The sequence below is a fragment of the Cervus elaphus genome, chromosome X (assembly GCF_910594005.1).
Source record: "Cervus elaphus chromosome X, mCerEla1.1, whole genome shotgun sequence".
Lineage (NCBI taxonomy): Eukaryota > Metazoa > Chordata > Mammalia > Artiodactyla > Cervidae > Cervus > Cervus elaphus.
Window position 1 is genome coordinate 77,885,093 of NC_057848.1, and position 19,669 is coordinate 77,904,761.

Sequence of the window (19,669 nt, forward strand, 5' to 3'; positions counted from 1 at the left end):
GTAGTGTTTGTCAAGTTTTCTCCTCTCTTGAGCTCAGAGGCAGAAATAAGGAAGAGAGGAAGCTAGCACTTGGATCATTTCCTAAATAACCAGCTCAGAAATCACTATTAACAATGGCTAACTTGTGACACAAATTACAACCCAACAAAAAATATTAAGCCCTGTTTCCTGCAGTGGAACAGAAGTCTTCCAACATGGAAAGCAATAAATGGGATCATGGTGTAAATAGAGAATATATGGGGGTTTGTGTCCAACTTAGAGGGACCCTGAATATCAGAGGAAGGGGTGTGGACCTTATTTTACATGTTAAGGGGCTTCAGTCGTGGCAGACTCTTTGCAGGCCTATGGATTGTAGTCCTCCAGGCTCCTCTGTCCATGGGATTCTCCAGGGAAGAATACTGGAGTGGGTTGCCATTTCCTTCTCTAGGAGATCTTCCCAACCCAAGGATCGAACCTGCATCTCTTATGTCTCCAGCATTGGCAGAAAGGTTTGTTTCCACTGGCAACACCTGTGAAGCTTTTTCTTTTATGGGTGGTAGAGAATTAAGCAGCAGAGTGACATGATCACACCTGGGCTCCTCTCATCCTCCTCAGTTCCTTTTGGGTGTGGGATTTGGATCTGTTTTCTTCTATACTATCCTCACTGGGTATGAGGAAGGCTTAAATGTTCTCAGTTTGCAATGTACTTACGAATACCTCAAAAGAAGGGCAGCATTTAAACTCCCATCTAAGAACAATCCTTTGCTCATTTTGAGATTAAAGTGTTTCAATAAGACACCCTTTCAGTTCACCTGTGTTCTCTTTATTCTTTCAGGTCAAACTCCATCCAGTGACTGCTCAACATCACGGCCCCAAACCCAGGAAAGCATGAAGTCTTCATGAGGAGCTGAAAACACCAGATGAGCATCCACATTGTGTATTATGGACTCCCTAAACTATGGTCATGTGCAATATTGCATTTCTATCTAAAAATACTGGAAATAGAACTGCCATGGGTAGCTTTAAAAAATCCCATTTTTCATGAAAATCTGATCACTGCTGTGAAAGAACAAAATGATGGCAAGAAAGAGCTTCTCAGAAAATGACAATCTGAGCCCATGTCCTCCAAGTGCTGGGTAACCAAAGTGGCATTTAGGAGGAAATGACCAACCAGGCACAATAGAAAGGGAATTTAGGTTTGGAGGAGTACAATATTCTGATGACTTCCAGAAGTATAAAACCCAGTCTTTCCTAAAGTATTCTCTGGCACATATCAAGACACAGAGACCTTTGACCCTTGTAACAGGATAAACATTCTGGCCCTTCCCTGATAGTGTATGTGTTAAATGTCAGTACACAAGAAACAAGTGCCTGCACAGTCTGAATTCCAGGCCTGGCTTTCCTGTCACTATTACACAAAAGTGAGTGTATGAAACGAGTATTTAGTAATTCTGTTTCACTTTTGCTTAAGTCAAAAGGACCTGAGACTGTGTTTGGTTAGCAAATCCACCCTTCTAGCAACAGAGAGGTCAAGACAGTAAGGTGATAGATACCTAAGCACAAAAAATAGGCCTACGACCAATGTTCATCGCAGCACTGTTTATAATAGCCAGGACATGGAAGCAACCTAGATGCCCATCAGCAGATGAATGGATAAGGAAGCTGTGCTCCATATACACCATGGAATATTACTCAGCCATTAAAAAGAATTCATTTGAATCAGTTCTAATGAGATGGATGAAACTGGAGCCCATTATACAGAGTGAAGTAAGCCAGAAAGATAAAGACCATTACAGTATACTAACACATATATATGGAATTTAGAAAGATGGTAACGATAACCTTATATGCAAAACAGAAAAAGAGACACAGATAAACAGAACAGACTTTTGGACTCTGTGGGAGAAGGCGAGGGTGGGATGTTTCGAGAGAACAGCATCGAAACATGTATATTATCTAGGGTGAAACATATCACCAGCCCAGGCTGGATGCATGAGACAAGTGCTCGGGCCTGGTGCACTGGGAAGACCCAGAGGGATCGGGTAGAGAGGGAGGTGGGAGGGGGGATCGGAATGGGGAATACATGTAAATCCATGGCTGATTCATGCCAGTGTATGACAAAAACCACTACAATATTGTAAAGTAATTAGCCTCCAACTAATAAAAATAAATGGAAAAAAAATAAATAAAGCTACTCATGGTTTAAAATAGTTCTGTCTCTGTTGGCTATGTAAGTGTCAGGCACCTCTCCTACAGATGTTTGCAGAGGCGTACTTGTCATTGCTCCTGTTTGTGTTTGTGGTCACGTTGACCTGTTTCATGTATTGGGAGCCAAATAAAGTTGATCCAACTAGACTGCAGGAGCTGTGAGTAAGACATTACTTAGCGAACACTTTCTGATCTCCCACTAATAGTTGTAGTACTATACAGGTTATGCATTTCATCAGGGGTGTGTTGGGTAGTTTCTGGATTTTGAGGAATTGTACAATTCTATTTAAGTTCTTGAATTTATCTACTGTACATAAATTTGTTCTTAGTATTTCCTTTTTATCCTTCCACCATCTTTAGTGTAGGGCTTGTAGAATTGTAGTGCTAGTCAGCATTTCATTTCTGATATTAGTCATTTGTCTTCTCTTTTTCAATTTTGCTTATCTGGCTAGAGTTTTATCAATTTTGTTGATCTTTTCAATGAATCAGTTTTCTTTTTTCCCCATAATTCCTTTCCTTATTTTTGATTTTAGTTTTTTCTTTTCCTCTTGTGTTTTTGGTTTGTTTGTTTTCAGATTGCTTTGGGTAAAGTTTTCTCTTCTTTTTCTAAGTTAAGGTGCAAGCATAGATTATTGATCTATTAGTCTTTATTCTTTCTTAATCTAAACATTAAATGGTATAATTTTCCCTCTTAACACTGATTTAGCTGCATCCCATAAATTGTAATACATTGCACTTTCCTTTTAATTCATCCCAGTGCAGTTTCTACTTCCTTGAGAATCTCTCTTTGACCTATGGATGGTTGATTAATTTCTAAGTGTTTTGAGATTTTTCTTCTCCTTCCATATTGTTTGCCTTCCAGTTTCATTCTTTTCTTGTCAGAGAACAAACTCTGCATCATTTAAATTTTTTCAATTAGTTTTGATGATACAGGATGCTATCTTGGTGAATGTTTCCCATGTGCTTGAAATAAATGTGCATTTTGCTCTGGTTGATACAGTGATACTTAGATGCATAGTGTTTGTGAATCACACAGGGCCCAGCCTGCCCCTTGGGGAATGGTGCAGTTCTCCAAGCTTTTGGTATTCTGCCTCTGGTGAGAGTCCTACATGCACAGCTCAGGTCGAACTTAGGAGTTCCTACAGCTTGCTGGAATCCCTTGTTCATATTTGGTCTTCTCCACTCTCTGCCCTCACTCTTTGGCTACCAGGAGGCTCTCCTTCTGGTCCTCTCACTCAGAGTGGCGGGGGTGGGTGGGTGGGTTTAGTTTCTTCACTCTGTTGTGTACTTCACTTGAATGGATTCGCCTAGATGACCAAGTGGTGAGAGAATACAAAAACAGTGCAACAGTCACTTCTCACAGAAGTTTTCTTTACAAAGAGAAATACCACCCTCCCTCAAAATTTTAGGTGTCTGCCATGCTGTTAATGAGTCTTCCACCACAGGGTTACAGATTTGGGCCTGGGGCTTTTGCTTCTACCCATGTTATAAATCCCTCAGTATATTCATGCTATTTTGCTTTATTACAGGGATCAGCAAACTTTCCCGGTAATGGCTAAGTTGTAAATACCTTCGACGTTGTACGCCATATTTTCTGTGAGATAGACAGATTTTGTATTTTATGTTTTATTATATTCATAATAATTTTGTGTTTAATGTATTCATATTTAATGTTTATGATTTGTTACTTAATTGATCGATTTACTTTATTATAATATTATAATAGTAATTAGCTTATATTATATTTTAATATTTAGTCTCTACCCCGTGTTCTTTTTTTGTTAGAGGATCATTTCACATCGAGCATACCACAGTCTATGTAGCTGTCATATTTCCTTAAACTTCTCTTTGCAGTGACAGTCTCTCAGACCGTCGTGGTTTTTTTTTTTTTTTTTTTTTGATGACCTTGACAATTTTGAGGCATCCTGATTAAGAATATTGTAGGGACTTCCCTCATGGTCCAGTAGTTGGGACTCTGTGCTTCCACCGCACGGGGTGTGGGTTTGATCCTTCGTTAGGGAACTAATATCCTGCATGCTGAGTGGCCAAAATAATTTAAAACATCCAACTAGGCTGTGGCAAACATGACTCCCTCTTTATCCCTCACCACTTTACTCTTGAGCTCCACACAGTGCAGGACACTCTGACTGTCCACTGAGTTAAGGGTAGGGTGCACAGCTATTTGAATATCATGGTCCTTTTCTCAAATAAAAGGACAATTTCATGGACTCGTACAAGAAAGTGATGGAGTTCTAGGAAATCAATCACAACCACTCTCAGTTCAGCACAGCTTCTGCAGACATTGGTGCTTACTCATCACAGGAGCAACTGCTAACACTCGATGGGAGACATGAAGTTACTATGTTAGAGATCATTTCTCCAGTTCCAAGAGGGGGGAAATGGGCATCCTCAAGATCTCATCTTGGAGAGCCAGTTCTCTTTGCAGCCCCTTCCATCTGGCAGGGGTTGGGAGAAAGTGTTTTATGGAGGGAGAGTGGGAAAGACCCAGGTAAGTCGAAGCAGGGGTAGAGTGGCCATTGTCCTGGCCTCTGTAAACCTGGACATTGTGTTCAAACCTAGAGTGGGGGAAATAGCCTGGGAAGCCCACAGTCAGGGCAATGTGACCTAGAACAAAGGTTCCTCTACATCAAGAAGGAAAGTCTCTGTTTATTATCTCTACAGATATTGCAACATAGATGCTCATCTCTTTGGGAGTGATTCTGGCTCCTGACTCCTGGGCAGGGAGGCCTTGGCTCTAATCCAAGGCAGGTGGGTCTCTCTTTGTATCGCTTCATTCAGATAACTGGAACCAAGAGTAATTCATCACTTTGTGAAGGATTAATCAAGTGTGTTTCAAGTTCACTTCAAAGACAGTTCAACTGATGAAAATATACAAGACCCATTACACATGAGGGCCATAGGCAGGTGCAAAATTCAGAATCGGACTTTAGGAGAGCGGAGCTCTATGGAAATACTGTTAGACAGTCTTCACCCATGTCTGCTGGTCTGTTGCATCTTGCTCTGTCATGTGGTGTTTACTAAACTTGACTGTGTGGTGGTAATCGTCAAAGCTGGGGAATGGACTCACGTTGTTCTCTATTTGCATGTGGGGGGAGAGGTGACGCTTTCTGAGTAATCGATCTTTGAACCAGGAAAGCGATTCTTAACCTGCATGTGTCCTCTAATCCCATTAGGTATTCCTGCTGTTCAGTCAGGGAAGGTAAGGGAATTTGAAATTTAAAAAGCCTGACAGTGTACAGATGCCAACTTTAAGAAATTAGAACAAGCAGAAAAGGATTCTGATCTGCAGAATCCTTGTGGGATGTGGGAGTGTCATGTGGGATGCTGTACTGGAGCCAGAAGCGACAGTAGCTCCTAAGGGACGTTTAAAATTTCACTCACATTGTTTCTTGCTCCAATCTGGAAGTATCACATGGGTGAATGACACCACCATTGCAGTTAGGTTTACTCCACTAGAAGAGAAGCCTTGCTAGCAAGGAGGGATGGAGTTCAAGCAAAAATCTTGACATGTTGATATGATACATTTATAAATGGTGACGTCATATTAGCTACCACCTCCATTCTATCACATTTGTGTGTGTGTGTGTGTGTGTGTTCAGAATGTAGAAGTTCTACTCTCTTAGCAACAGTCAAGTATTTGATGCTATAAGCATCCTGCTGTACACTGGATTCCACAACTTGTTAGTATGATAAGTGGGGGCTAGTACCCTGTGAACAGTCTCTCCCTATTTCCCCATCCCCTAATTCTTTGTAAACACCTCTTTCTTCCCCATTTCTCTGTTTGTCCTTTGTACTTTTTAAATTTATTTTTATTGTTATTTTATTTTTGTCCTTGTTGCTCAGCATGTGGGTTTTTAGTTCTCCAACCAGGGATCAAATTCATGTTCCCGGGATTGGAAGTGCAGAGTCTTAGCCACTGGACTACCGGGGTAGTCCCAGTTTGTCCTTTATAGATTCCACATGTAAGTGATAACAAACCGTATTTATCTTTTTCAATGTCACTTATTTTACTTAGCATAATGCCCTCAAGCTCCTTTCAAGTTGTTGCAAATGGCAGAATATGTTGAATATGTCACATCTTCTTTATCCGTTCATCCACTGACGGACACTTAGATTGTATCCATATTTTGGATACTGTGAACAATGCTGTAATAAATGTAGGAGTGAAAATATCTTTTCGATATCTTATTTTCATTTCCTTTTGAATATACACTCAGATGTGGAATTGCTGGATCATATGGTAGCTTCCTTGATAGTGTTCTTTGATTCACAGTCTTTTATTCATTTATTTATTTATTTGATCAGGTCCAATTTATATATGTCTTTCTTTTTTTTTTTGCCTTTGTTTTTGGTGTCATATCCATGAAATCTTTACCACCTAAAATATTTCTAGATATATACATAAACACATGATAAGAAGTACATCTATAATTCTTTGCTCTCTCAACCAAGAGGTCCCCAGACCAATGACCCTTCACTACCAATGAGCACAATGAGTGTACAGATCGAGATTTGCCAATACCTTTTGACAATAAAAGGAACAAGGGGTTCCATGGAAAAATTGATGATTCTAGAATTGGCTCAGGAAATATGGAAAATGAGCCTGGAGCATCTTTGTAGCATGTGAAAAAAAGTACTCAAAATTTTTTCAAAAAAGGAAGCAAAATGTCCAGGGATATGACAAAGTTATTTACAAAGGCAGCTGACAGGAAGAACTCCCAATAGCCAATCTGAGAACAATTAGAAAATAAAAATATATAACGTTGTATTGGATTTTAACCCAAAGTGTAGTGTAAATACCATGAGTCCATACTGAGAAAAATTAATGATTTCTTAATTACACAAACAAGGATAGACAAATCTCCCACAGAGAAAAATTCCAGTTTATGCAGACACTCCCACTTCTAGAGAGTGGAGCGTAACTCCCTACCCCTGAAGCCATGGACCATACATCGTGACTTTCTTCCAAAGAGGACAGATGGAAAGGGGACATAAAGCAATCACTTTATCGCATAGACACCTGACAAGCACTACCTCAGCCACATGATCAATGAGAGCATCACCAATGATGAATTGTACTGAGAGAATACACACTTGCTATGCTGTGATGAGAATGGGATTTTACATCTGTAATATTCCTCCCCCAAACTCGTAATCCCAGACTAGTCATGAGTAAAATATCAGATAAATCTCCCAATCAAGGGACATTGTTCAAAACATCTACTGAGTACTCCTCAAAACTGTCAAGATCATCCAAAACAAAGAACTGTTAAAGCTAAGAGGAACCCAAGGAGACATTACAACTAAATGTTAGGGTGGTTTCCTGGCCAGGATCCTGGAGCAGGTAAAACCTATAGAAATCTGAGTAAAGTGTGGGCTTTAGTTGATAATAAATAATGCATCAATACTTCCTCATTAATTGTAATAAATGTATCATATTAATGTAAGATATTAGGAATAGGGGAAACTGGGAGAGGGCATATGAGAATTCCACTATTTTCACAAATATTATTCAAATCTTAAAGGATTACAAAGGAAAAGGTCAAAATAAAGTCTATTGACAGTTTCAAAATAAAAGACACAAGGAAACTTATGGCAAAACATGCTGAGTATGTTAAAAAAGGAAATAGAAAGGAAACCAAGCACAAGCACACGGAACTTGCAAGTGTGAAACAACCCTTCCTAAATTATCTTCAGCTTTTCCTCTCCCTTAACCTCCAGTCTCATATAATACACTAACCGGGCCTCTTCCACCACAGAAACATCTCTGGATCCAATTTTTCTCAAGCCCCACAAACACTGCCCTTATCCAAACTCATAGATGTTTTCCCTGGATATGACAAGAGCCACCAATCGAGGCCAGGTATAGACCTAGAACCCTGTATTGCTCAAAAACCACTTTAAGACGTCTGCCAGTGTTATTTGCCACAGATGTCTGACAAGTTCCAGGCAGGGGTCAGTGTCTTGCCAAAGAAACAAGGGTCCAGAGCAACACTTTAGCTGTGCGTATGTGTGAACGTGCTTAGTCGCTCAGTATGTTCGACTCTTTGTGACCCCACAGACTGTAGCCCACCCACGCCCTTGGGCTCCAGTCTATGGGATTTCCCAGGCAAGAATACCGGAGTGGGATGCCATTTCCTCCTCCAGAGTATCTTCCCACACAGGGATCGAACCTGTGTCTCCCACATGGCAGGTGGATTGTTTAACACTGAGCCTCCAGGGAAGCCATGAGGAAACACAGGGACTTCTCAGAGGAGCAGAACATTCACTGAATCCTTAAGCCAGGGGAGGCGCCTGTCCAAGTGGTGATGGCCTGGACAAGATAAGCTTGGGAACAGGGTGGTGTGTTTTCACACAGAGGCGGCTGCTGAAGATGTTGGATCCTGGAAATGACCTCCAGATAAGTCGGTGGGGGCAGGGGGCAGTTTGGGCCTCCTAGCAGCCAAAGGCCTGAGGTTCTCATGTACCCAGAGCTAGATCCCATCCACACCTAACAGTCATATCCAATAAGGGGCATGAGGAGTACCTGTTATGATGGCTGTCACATGTCCATCCTGGAGTGACCCCCCGGGGCTGTGGTCCCAGCCTTGGCCTCAGAGCACAGATGTCCTCATGGAGGCCAGGGAGGCAGCTCACCTGCAGCAGCATCTCCTCCCCCCTCCCTCTCCTGACCAGCCCTGGGCAGGTCAGATGGGATCTCCAGGGGCTTGCTGCTTCCACCTCTCTGGGGCAGCCGACTCTCATTGCAGCCTGCACCCCTGGGACCTCAGTGTCCACTCCTGCCTGGTTCCTTTCCAAATCCTCATTTGAGTCTGGAGACTCTGGCACCTAGGAGGGCATCCTGGGTACCACCCTTGCCATCTGCTAGAGCCTGTCCTCTGTTCAAACAGCCCGACTGGCTCCTAGTTGGCTCTGCGGGTGGCTGACCAGACACCCCTTTGCCTCTCATACTCAGGCTCAAAAGCCATGACCTTACAGTCACATTTAGAAGACCCTGAGTTTTCTCCAACACGTGGGATTCCACAGGGAATGGTCTGATACACCTCAGGATCATAGAGATGCACCCCATGAATCCACGGCAATGATTACTACTGACCGACCATAAGGAGAGTCAAGTCCTGCCAGCTCCACCTGTAGCACCGTGGAAGGGGATGCTGCTCTGGGACTTCTAGATAAAGATACACACATGAGGTCATCAGGACCAGGGCCTAAGCCACTCTCAGTGGGGGGCAGGTAGGACAAAACCCAAGGCCAGGTTCTGAGGGAGTGGGGGCACTGTGGGCAGCAGGGGTGTGTCGGGGGGGGGCTCGTGGCTGGGGCCCATGAGAACGATGCTCCCAACTCCAACAGGGACCTTTGACAGCTGGCTGCTGTCCTCCCGATGGAGACCGAGCAGAACCCCGAGGGGACTGACAGTGCAGCTTAGCGGGTGTGGGGGCATGCTGTGGGTTGGGGGTGCATGGAATTCCTGTAGCCAGCACCCCGCGGGAAGCCTCTCTCAAGGGTCAGAAGTGCAGGACTTTAGTCTTTGGAAGAAAAACCTCACTTGGAGTGCTCTGTGTCTTAGTGTTGTCCTGACTTGAGGATTAACTCCCAGGTGCCTGTGTCCCTTCAAAACAAATGGTCATGACAAAGATGCTTCTTCTCAAAGTTCACTGATCATGGGTCATGGCATCACCCTTCCTAAGTGAAGAGGCCTGGCAGGCTCATGTCCCCATGTGTGCAGGGAGAGAGGAAGACAAGAGGTGGTGGAGCACCTAACATCTCTCCAATTCCACACTGCCTAACAGATGCTCAACAAAGAGCAGCAGTTAGAATTTATAATGACAAAATCTAAAAAAAAAAAAAATGACAAAATCTCCTATGTTTTGGGGAAGAGAGTCTGAGCAGATCACATGGGTCTTGAAATTCTCCACCTTTTCCAAGTGTCCATTGACTATGTGGCAGTGACCACATGTGTGGCCAGAATCACATCTCCTGTTCCCGTTGTTCTCTGGCACTCAGCAGGGAGAGCTACCCCTTAGAGCTGCCCCTTCAGCCCCTTGCACCCACACGCACACCCCACTGCAGTGACCTCACCACCTCCTTAGGCCCAGAACTCGCTCCTGTCATTTGATGCCAGGCACAGTCTTAGCCTGTGAGTCTCTGCTGTCTCCACACTTCTGAACCTGCGTGAACCCAGGGACGCTGGTGGATGTTGCATCTTTCCTGGCTAGCACTTATTTCTCGTGTTATTCAGATCTCAGACTCTGTCCCTCTCTCCTCTGGAAATAGTTTTGTTTTCAAGACACCTCATAGGATTGGCAGCTCAATAGGAAACGGAATAGAAAACCAGTCAAAATTGCTGTTCTGTGTGTTTTCCTCCTAGAGGTTATATTATTCAATTTGGCTGTTAGTGTGTGTTTGAGGGGGTGGGAAACAGTGTCTTTCCTGGCTGAGAATCAAAGTTCCCAGGATCCAGTCAGCCAGCAGGATTTCTCCATGTTCACTCATTTCACCCCTCTGAAATCTAGACCATGCTCACAAGTGGCCAAAATAAAGTCCAGATGACCAAGTAAATGCTCATTTCAATATATTGGTAATCAGCTTTCCCAGGACAGAGAGAAGAGGGCCAACCCAGGGAATACTTGGCCATACTTCAAAGCAACATTCACATTTCTCCAGGATTCTGTGCAGATGGTGGGGCAGTGGTAGAAAACACCTCCTTTGCCCCTGTGGTTAACAGCAATGCAACAACTGTCAGGACCCCTTCCTCCCCACCCCAGAAAGAGATCTGTGTTTTATCCAAGATGCAAAAGGACACCTCACACCAACGATTCATTTCAGACTTTCCTGTCACCCCCAAGATAGACTGTCGGCAGGTCTGAGGGATGCCATCATGCAGCCTCATCACGATGACCTCCCACAGAAGGAACCCAGCTTCCCAAAGCCCCAGAACACCCTGGCTCAGACACTGACATTCCAGTGCTCCTCCTGGAGCCTCACTGCCCCGCCCCATGCTGCCTTGTTTAGTGGGACTAGACGACTTCTCTCCACCTTCTTTGTGTGACTAGGGCTACTAGAGCATCGCTCTAGGTGTGGGGGTGTCCTGCTTCTCCTAGTGTCCCCACTGCAAACCCAGCCTTTCACGGAGCAGAGGCTCCGTAAAGGTCTTTGGAATACATGAGCCAGTGAGCAGGGGGCTCAATTAATTATCTGCTACTTCCTTAAATAACCCAGGCAAATCCAAATGCACAAGAGATAATTTAGTTTTTGAAAATGACACACAAGAAGGACAGAAGCATGAATTCTCTACAATTATTTTTATCATCTAGTTCGTCCCCCATCAATGTTACTGCTAAGTAAGCTCACTTTTCCAAAACAGTTCTAATTCCAATTCCACTCCATTCTGTTCAGGACCACAAAACACAATGGAAGAGTTTCCACTATCTTTTACAAAACAGCAAAACTCTTGTTCATGAATTGGATAAGCACAAACACACTGTGATCAGCATCATTCATGAAGCTAAGACACTGAAGTTTATTTAGTCTTCTATGAAAACAAGCAAAGTTTGAAATTTTTCTAAGGAAAACAGGTGAATCTCCAAGTCATCATAGAGAACAGGAACCCAAAGATGCTATACACTGGTTCCCCAAAGTGCCCCAGGGCCTCACTACTGAGAAGGCTGACCGCTCCGTCTTCAATCCCAGAGGGAAGGATCACCTGGATCCTGCTCTGGCTCAGGCAGCCTCATCCTCCTCCCTTGCAGCCTCTACAGGCAGGGGTGGGAAGGCCCTCGAAGCCCTTTCTTTGACCCTGAGCAGAAATGCCATGACTTCCCGTTTGCTGGTCTCTGCATAGGCCCGGGGACCCCACAGGAATTCATAGCGAGCAGGGTAGCTGTAAGGCACCTGCCGGTACTCCAGGTATCCCTGCTGCGCCCACACGTGTGTCAGAAGTGTCCTGGGCTCCCCAAAGACACAGTGCACACTCCCAACACACACACCCAATCTGCTGAGTGCTCCCCAGACCTTCTCCTCAGGGGCGCGGTCTCCATTCCTCATGATCAGGCTGAGGATCAGCACCAGGAGGCCGGCCTTGGGCATGCTCTGCCCACCGCTCAGCATCACATCACAGGTGAGGCCCAGGTTGGGGACCATGATGTAGATGTGCTCCCTGGGGTCCACCTCCTTCACCTCCACACCACAGACCAGCTCCAGGCACTGTGAGGCTTGGCTGAAGACCACCGGGAAGTGCTCCTGGTTATCCCTGAGGACCTTCTTCAGTATTTCTGCTTGGGAGGTCAGCTCCTTGGCTAGATACTTGAAGAGCAGGAACTTTATTAGGTTAGCTTTCATCTCCTTCAGAGCCTCCTGGGGCAAGGACTCCCCAGTGGCTACGGAGGACACTGTGAGGGAGGAGGCTGAGGCGGATGCAGCCACCCCTGCCTCAGCCCCCAAGAGCTGCACATTCACTGGGCACTGGGCCTCGCCAGGGTCCTGAAAGTCTTCCTCGGGCTTGCTCAGCTCACTCATCTCGACCACGAGCACGATGCCTGGGATCAAACCACAGACAGGAGTGGGGTAGGGGAATAGATGGGGATCACAGGCCAGACTAGGGGAGAGAGGGGCTGTGAATGGCCTCAGCTGAGATCCACACCCTGGGCGGTCTCACACAGGCCACTTACAGGTCTCCTTTTGAGGGGTGCTCTCAGACCTCACAGGGGCAAGCCTCCAGGGCTGCCAGTCCGCTGGCTACCTGAAAGAGGAAGTGAGGTGTCTCCCCATGGTGCAGTCAGCACAGTCTGAGATTTCCAGGGCTGACAAGGTGGGGGATTAGGCCCTTGTGGGGTCCCCTCTGTTCTGGGATGGGGAGCTCCTGGTGCACACTCAGGGCACCCTCCTCACCTTGACTCCTGGGACTGCCTGGACCACCTCTGCCCTCTGACCTCAGGACTGGAGCCTCAGTCCTCTGCCTTCCTCTCCTGGTTCCTGGAGCTCCTGTGAAAGAAAGGGAGGGGGCAGCTCTGCGGTATCCTGTGGCACAGCCCTGAGCCTTCCATGACAGTACGAGGGGTAGACTCTGTGAGGTCCCCCAAGTTGTGTGGTAGGAGGTCCCCTCAGGGCTCCCTTGTAGTGCTCACCTTTCCCCTAGCACGACCTGGTTCCTCCCCTCTGGGGACCTGCATGGAAATTCTGAACAAGGTCCGAGCCTGAACAGAAAGCGCTGAGGGGCTCCACATGCAGCCACACCTACCCAGGGTTTCCTGTGGGTCCTAGGCTGGGGAGATGCTCAGTCCTCAACTCCTCCTCACGTCCTGCCTTGGCCTCCCAGCACTGACCACAGGGGCGGGGGTCTCCTCAGTCCTCCCTCGGGTTTGGGGAGTCCAGCCTCTGCCGACCTGAAGTCTCCACCCTCCGCTGGAAAAACCTCACCTCCGAAGGTCCCTAAGCCAGAGGCCAAGAAACTGCTCACCCCGCTCTACGGCCTCCAAGAGTCCACATAAGGGCCAGGATCCCTGCCTCCCTGTTGGGGTGTTTCTGCCTCCTTCCATCGTCTCATGCAGCCTGGACTCCAGGCAGGACCGGGGACTGTCCCGTCCACCATTTTGAGACCGTGCCGCTTTCACGAGATCCCCAGTCTCTGAGAACAGCATGTGAGGAAGGCAGACAGGCAGTGTGCTCTTCTTACCCAAAGCTCTCCCAGGGCCGACTACAGGGGCGGGGATCTGTGGGGTTCCGTCGGTCCTCACGCAGGGTCCCCTCAGCCCTCCTTCAGGCACCTCACCTCGCCTCCGAGCAGGACCTGGGATTCTCGGCTCTCCCCACCTGAAGCCCCGCCCCTTACACCAGGGCCCGGTCTCTCCAAGACCCGGATGTCAGGAAGTCAGACCATGCCTGCTGCACTCATTCTACCCCCACGGTTGCCCTGGACTGACAACAGAAACAAGCTTCTCTGAGGTGTCCTGTGATTGGGGTCCAGGGTCCTCTAGTTCTCCTCCTCAGGGTCCTCAACCTGACACCCCACCGGACCTGGGAATTGGACCACCTGAGGCCCCACCCCATATGCAAGGTACCCAGTCTGAGACTCGGATGTCAGGAAGTCAGCCCCCATACCAGGTCCCCAGTCTGAGATCCGGATGTGAGGAAGTGAGACCACGCACGTTGGGCTCATCCTACCCCACGGCCGCCAGGGACCAACAGCAGGTACAGGCTTCTCTGAGGTCTCTTTTGATTGAGGTCAGGGTCCCCTCAGTCCTCCCTCAGAGTCCCCAAATTGAAACTCCGCAGGAGCTGGGCTTCTTCCCTCTGCTCACCTGAGGACACGCCCCCTCTCCCAGGTCCTCAGTTTCTCTGAGACCTGGATGCCAGGTAATGCAGCATGAGCTCATCCACCCTCTGTGCTCCCTGAGCCTTGATGTGAGGGTCCCACCTCTGGTCAACACAGGGGGCATCCCCGGATCTGCCAGGGCTCAAGATGAGGTCCCTGAGGGAGATTATAAGGAACCCCACATATCCCTACCCCTGCTGTCAGCCCTGAGCCACCCTGCTGGTGGGATGAGCACTTGGCAGTCTGTTCTGACTTCCGCATCTGTGTCTCAGATACATTAGGCAACTGTCAGAAGGGGCAGGGCCTCAGATGGGCAGAGGGGAAGATCTTAGTTCTTTGGAGGGTCAAGGTGAGGATGCTGAGGGAGGACTGAGGGGACCCTGAACCCCAAAGCAGAGTGGGCTCTGGGAGGACATAGGGTGGATGAACATATGCTGCATTTCCTGACATCCAGGTCTCAGAGAGACTGGGGACCTGGTATAGGGGGCTGACTTCCTGACATCCAGTCTCAAACTGGGGACCTGGTATAGGCAACTGGCTTCCTAACATACGGGGTTCAGACTGGGGTCCTGATATAGGGAGCAGACTTCCTGACATCTGGTTCTCAGGGTGACTGGAGTCCTGGTTTAAGGGCTGGGGGCTTAGTAGGGGAGAGGAGAGAATCCGAAGACCTACCCAGAGACAAGATGAGGTCCCTGCGGAGGACTGAAGGGACCCCACAGATTCCCGCCTCTGTTGTCAGCCCTGGGAGCCCCTGGGGTGAGAAGAACACACTAGACCTGTCCTGACTTCCTGACATCCCGGTCTCTGAGAGATTGGGGACCTGGTGTGAGGAGTGGGGACTCAGGGGCGGAGAGGACAGAGCCCAGGTGAGTCGGTTTTTCCCATCAGGTGACCAGCTTTAGCATCAGTCCTTCCAATGGATATTCACAGTTGATATCCTTTAGGATGGGCTGGCTTGATCTCCTTGCTGTCCAAGGTACTTTCAAGAGTCTTCCCCAGCACCACAGTAGTACTATTTTATACATAGTCGTGTGTATCTGTTAATCTCAAACTCCTAATTTATCGCTTCCCCTGCTTTTCCTCTTTGGTAACCATAAATTTGTTCTCTGCGTCTGTTTCTGCTCTGTAAATAATTTCTTTTGTAGCATCTTTTTAGATTCCACATATAAGTGATGCCATACAATATTTGTCTTTCTCTTTCTGACTTACTTCTCTTAATATGATAATTTCTAGGTCCATTTATGTTGCTACAGATGGTATTACTTCATTATTTTCCGTGGCTGAGAAGGATTCCTGTGTGTGTGTGTGTGCGTGCGCGCACGCACGTGCATGTGTGTGTGTGCGCAAACCACATCTTCTTCCTTCTTTATCTAATCATCCGTTGATGGACATTTAGGTTCCTCCATATCTTGTCTGCTGTAAATAGTGTTGCAAGGAACATTGGGGTGCATGTATATTTTCATATTAGAGTTTCTGTCTTTTCCAGGTATATATTTAGGAGTGGGATTGTTGGATCATCTGGTAGTTCTGTTTGTAGTTGTTTAAGGATCCTCCATATGGTTCTCCCTATTGACTGTACCAATTTACATTTCACCAACAGTGTACAAAGGTTCCCTTTTCTCTGCACCCTCTCCAGCATTTATTCTTCACAGGTTTTTATGATGATGGCCATTCTGATCAGTGTAAGGTGATACTTCATTGGAGTGTTGATTTGTATTTGGATGTTAATTAGGAATGTTGAGGTTCTTTTCACATGCCTGTTGGCCATCTATGTCGTCTTTGAAGAAAGGGTCTTCTTTGGAGAAAGGGTTTTGTGTCAGGGTCACACAGAGGGGGTGGCTCAAACTATGAACCGTGTTGGTTCAGGAGGCCAGCAACTGAGGTCAAGGTTTTGACTGACGCTGGTTCTCATGACGGAGGTGGAGGGTCTGTCCCATTTCTCCCCCCTCATTTCTGGGGCTTTGCTGGCCATGGTGGCCGTGTCTGGGCTTGGAGAGCTCCACTTTCCTCTTCACCTGGAGTTCTCCTCTGTGTCTGTCTGTCTCTAAATGTGTCCTTTGTATGGAGACAGCCGTCCTGTTAGAGGAGGTTCCATCCGAATGAGCTCACTTGACCACTGTCAGCTCTGAGAAGACCTTTCCTTTGTCTGTAAGGTCACGCCGAGGTACTTGGGCTTGAGACTCCAGCACCTGACTCTGAGGGGACAGGGTGTTACTCCTCACACCCTACAAAGGCTCTAAAGTAAGAACACACTGGATTGTTCTAAGGATGAAAGGATGGCCTGCATAGCTACTGGGGGTGAATCCAGGGGTGAGGAGAGCAGGCCACTAGGATAGGAGCCAGATCAGGTGGGGCCTTGTGGGTCTGTGGGAGCTGTGGCTTTGCTGTGTTCGGGGAAGGAAAGGCCTGTAAGGCCCTGAGCTGGGTGCCTCTGGGACTTTGTCCCCGTCATCACAGAAACTTGGAAACGGAGGCTCAGTGCGAGGTGCTGAGATGCTGCTGATGTTCAGGCCCGTGGCTCTGCTCCTCTGCCTCCACCCCCCTCGAGTAAACAGGGAACCCCAACCAGGTACAAGGAAAGAAGTGAGAATGGAGGGGCGAGTGGTCAGGTCCCTCGCAGTCATGGGCTATCTCTCTATCCCTCGGCTCCTCCTCAGCAGTCAAATGAGGTGACAGTAACCTAGCGGGTTATTTGAGGTTTGAATTCTGTGATCCTTGTGTGGTGCCATCCCAGGCCCTGGCAAGGACATGACCGTCCCAGTAGTTTCTGCTCTCTGTTCTACTCTAGGCTCTGGGCAGGGACCAGGGCATCTGCTGACAGTGGAGGCCATGGTGTGAGAAGGGATGGGAGGAAGGTGGCTCCCAAAGATGAAGACACCCAGGAAAGACACCTGGCAGGGCGTCTGAGGTCCAGGGCAGCCCCAGGGTCGAGGCCAGATTGGTTAGCACAGATCTGCACCCAGCAGCCCTGGGCTAAGATGGGGGATCTGCAGAGCATGGGCAGTGATGGGGCCAGGGAGCTGAGGGGTGGGGTGGGGCCCAGTGTTGGGGGAAACCAAGCCCAAGACTGTCCCTGTCTGTGCTGGGAGAGGACCAGAGCCCAGCCACTGGGCTGTGAAGCCAGGGAACCCACCCTCCCTCCTGAGTGCTCCCAGGGTTTTAACTCCCTCTTTCTTCAAACTCACCTCATGCCTCTCTCCCGCTGTCCTGCCCTCCTTCCTGACCTCCCCACAGACTGCATGTGATGGATGGGTCCTCTGGCTCGCCAACCCCTGTCAACAGACAGTGTGGAGATGGGTGGAAGGAGCCAGCCCTCTGTGACCCTCCCCTCTGTGTCAGCAGGCTTGGAGGATGCTCAGACACGTGGGGCTGATGTCCGGCCCAAGGCTGTGAGCTTGCAGGCCGCTGTGTCAGGCTGCTGGCCCTTGTGGATCTGTGTTTCCACAGCCATGTGAGGCCCTGGGAGCCCTGGGAGATGAAGTTCAGTTGTCTGTCCTGAAAGACTTATCCAGGTTTCTTCTTAAATGATGTCAAGAACCTGGAAACGCGGTCCGTGGCCTGTGCTATGCAGACCTGGCACTGTACCCCGGCTGTCCACATCAGGCAGCGGACTGGGAGGATGCGGCCTCATGGGAGCTCCTGGAGCAGAGGCTTGGGATGGGCCCCGCCCAGATCCAGGTCTGCATGTGGCACTTGTCTCTGTGCATGTACATATGTGTGTGTGTGTGTGCCCGGCAGAGAACATGAGAGGCACCACAGCACCCAGCCTGGGTTCCCCATCCCCACTGCGTGCAGCAGGGCCTGAGCAAGTCCCCTGACTCCCCAGAGGTGAGGCCCCACAGCAACACCTCTCTGCTGGTGAATCACTTGGGGACCTGATATCCACAGGCTTCCCGCCGGGGCCCTCCTGCTCTGACCCTGCGGCCTGCAGTGGTCAGACTGAGAGCTGCCCACATCCTGGTGGGTTCCTGGAGCGCCAGGCCTCTCCCTTTCATTTTTCTCCCTCCCTCACTTGGCATTGCCCTGAATTCCCTTTGCCGAGGTGAGCCCGCTGAAAGGCTCAGACAGAGGATCCAGTTCACCAAGGTTCCCTTCCGTAATGCGATCTTACTCTCTAGCAGGCGTGACTTTGAATCACCTTGTTCTCCTTCTGTGTCCTGTCTTGACACACAGATCTCGTGGACATTGGGGTCACTTTGCTGTGCCCAGAAAACCTAGGTCCTGACGAGGTGGAGGAGCTGGAGAATCAAGCCCTGCTGCCCGACCTGCAACAGAAGTAATGACTGCGCTTGCCAACTCCCAGTGGCTGCTGCATCCTGTCCCGGGGAGGGCTGGGAAGGACATCTTCCAGGTGGACATCCCCGAGCACCTGATCCCCTTTGGGCAGGAAGCCTGTCCAGACTAGGTTTTCAAGTGGAAGGTGACTGAGAGACCAGGTCATGGTGACACCGTCCAGTCATGCTCGTCTGGTTTGGTCTGAATTGGCCCCGCCCTGTGGTGGGCTGCCCACTTGGGGCAGGGCTGGGCCCAAGACTCCTATCGTGTGTTGCTGCCCTGGACTCAGCGAGAGTCCCCGGGACTTTGCCCTTTATGAAAAAATGGCATCGCCACTCGTTTTGGCCCTGCTGGGTCTGGGTGATTGTGAATGTGTTGTTAAGAAACCAGTTAGGGGAAGACCCAGAGGAATCAGGTGGAGAGGGAGGTGGGAGGGGGGATCGGGATGGGGAATACGTGTAAATCTATTGCTGATTCATGTCAATGTATGACAAAACCCACTGAAAAAATAAATAAATGAATAAATTAAAAAAAAAAAAAAAGAAACCAGTTAGTGTTTTTCCCTCTATGTTCTGGTCCAAACTCCCCAGTTTTGGAAGTGTCCAGCAGGTGATGGGGGAAGGCCAGGGGCTTGGCTGAGTGTCAGCAGCCAGCGAGGCCTCGGGCACGTGGAGAGGTCTGCAGGCCCAGAAACAGGCCGTGGTTTGTCTTTGCAGGTGGCCCTTGCCTTGCTGTAGAGTGTCCCTTGGCTCACAAAGTGTGTATTGGACGTGCTGCTTGGCTATTCCACGTCCAAAGACAAGGGCTGGCATTCACCACCCTTGTACTTGACTTTGGAAACCTTGTACTTGGCTTTGCGTTTGGGGTCATGTG

General features: G+C 48.3%; 1 protein-coding gene and 1 pseudogene across 3 annotated transcripts; one reads left to right on the forward strand and one right to left on the reverse strand.

Moving 5' to 3' along the window:
* The window catches only part of LOC122690368, a 59,387-nt pseudogene extending 40,461 nt beyond the window's left edge, over window positions 1-18,926 (forward strand).
* On the reverse strand, window positions 11,709-14,007 carry LOC122689815 (melanoma-associated antigen 10-like). 3 transcript variants are annotated; one of them, XM_043896568.1, is made up of 4 exons: window positions 13,880-14,007; window positions 13,096-13,188; window positions 12,876-12,946; window positions 11,709-12,743 (listed from the first exon to the last, which is right to left on the reverse strand). In XM_043896568.1, exon 4 carries the CDS (start codon window positions 12,721-12,723, stop codon window positions 11,929-11,931), a length of 795 nt encoding a protein of 264 aa, XP_043752503.1. In that variant the 5' UTR covers window positions 12,724-12,743; window positions 12,876-12,946; window positions 13,096-13,188; window positions 13,880-14,007; the 3' UTR covers window positions 11,709-11,928. The 3 variants fall into 3 exon arrangements, 2 of the variants coding, with proteins under 2 accessions (XP_043752503.1, XP_043752504.1); XM_043896569.1 differs by lacking the exon at window positions 12,876-12,946 and having other exon boundaries at window positions 13,880-14,001; XR_006339934.1 differs by lacking the exon at window positions 12,876-12,946 and having other exon boundaries at window positions 12,381-12,510.
* Window positions 18,927-19,669: the final 743 nt, after the last annotated feature.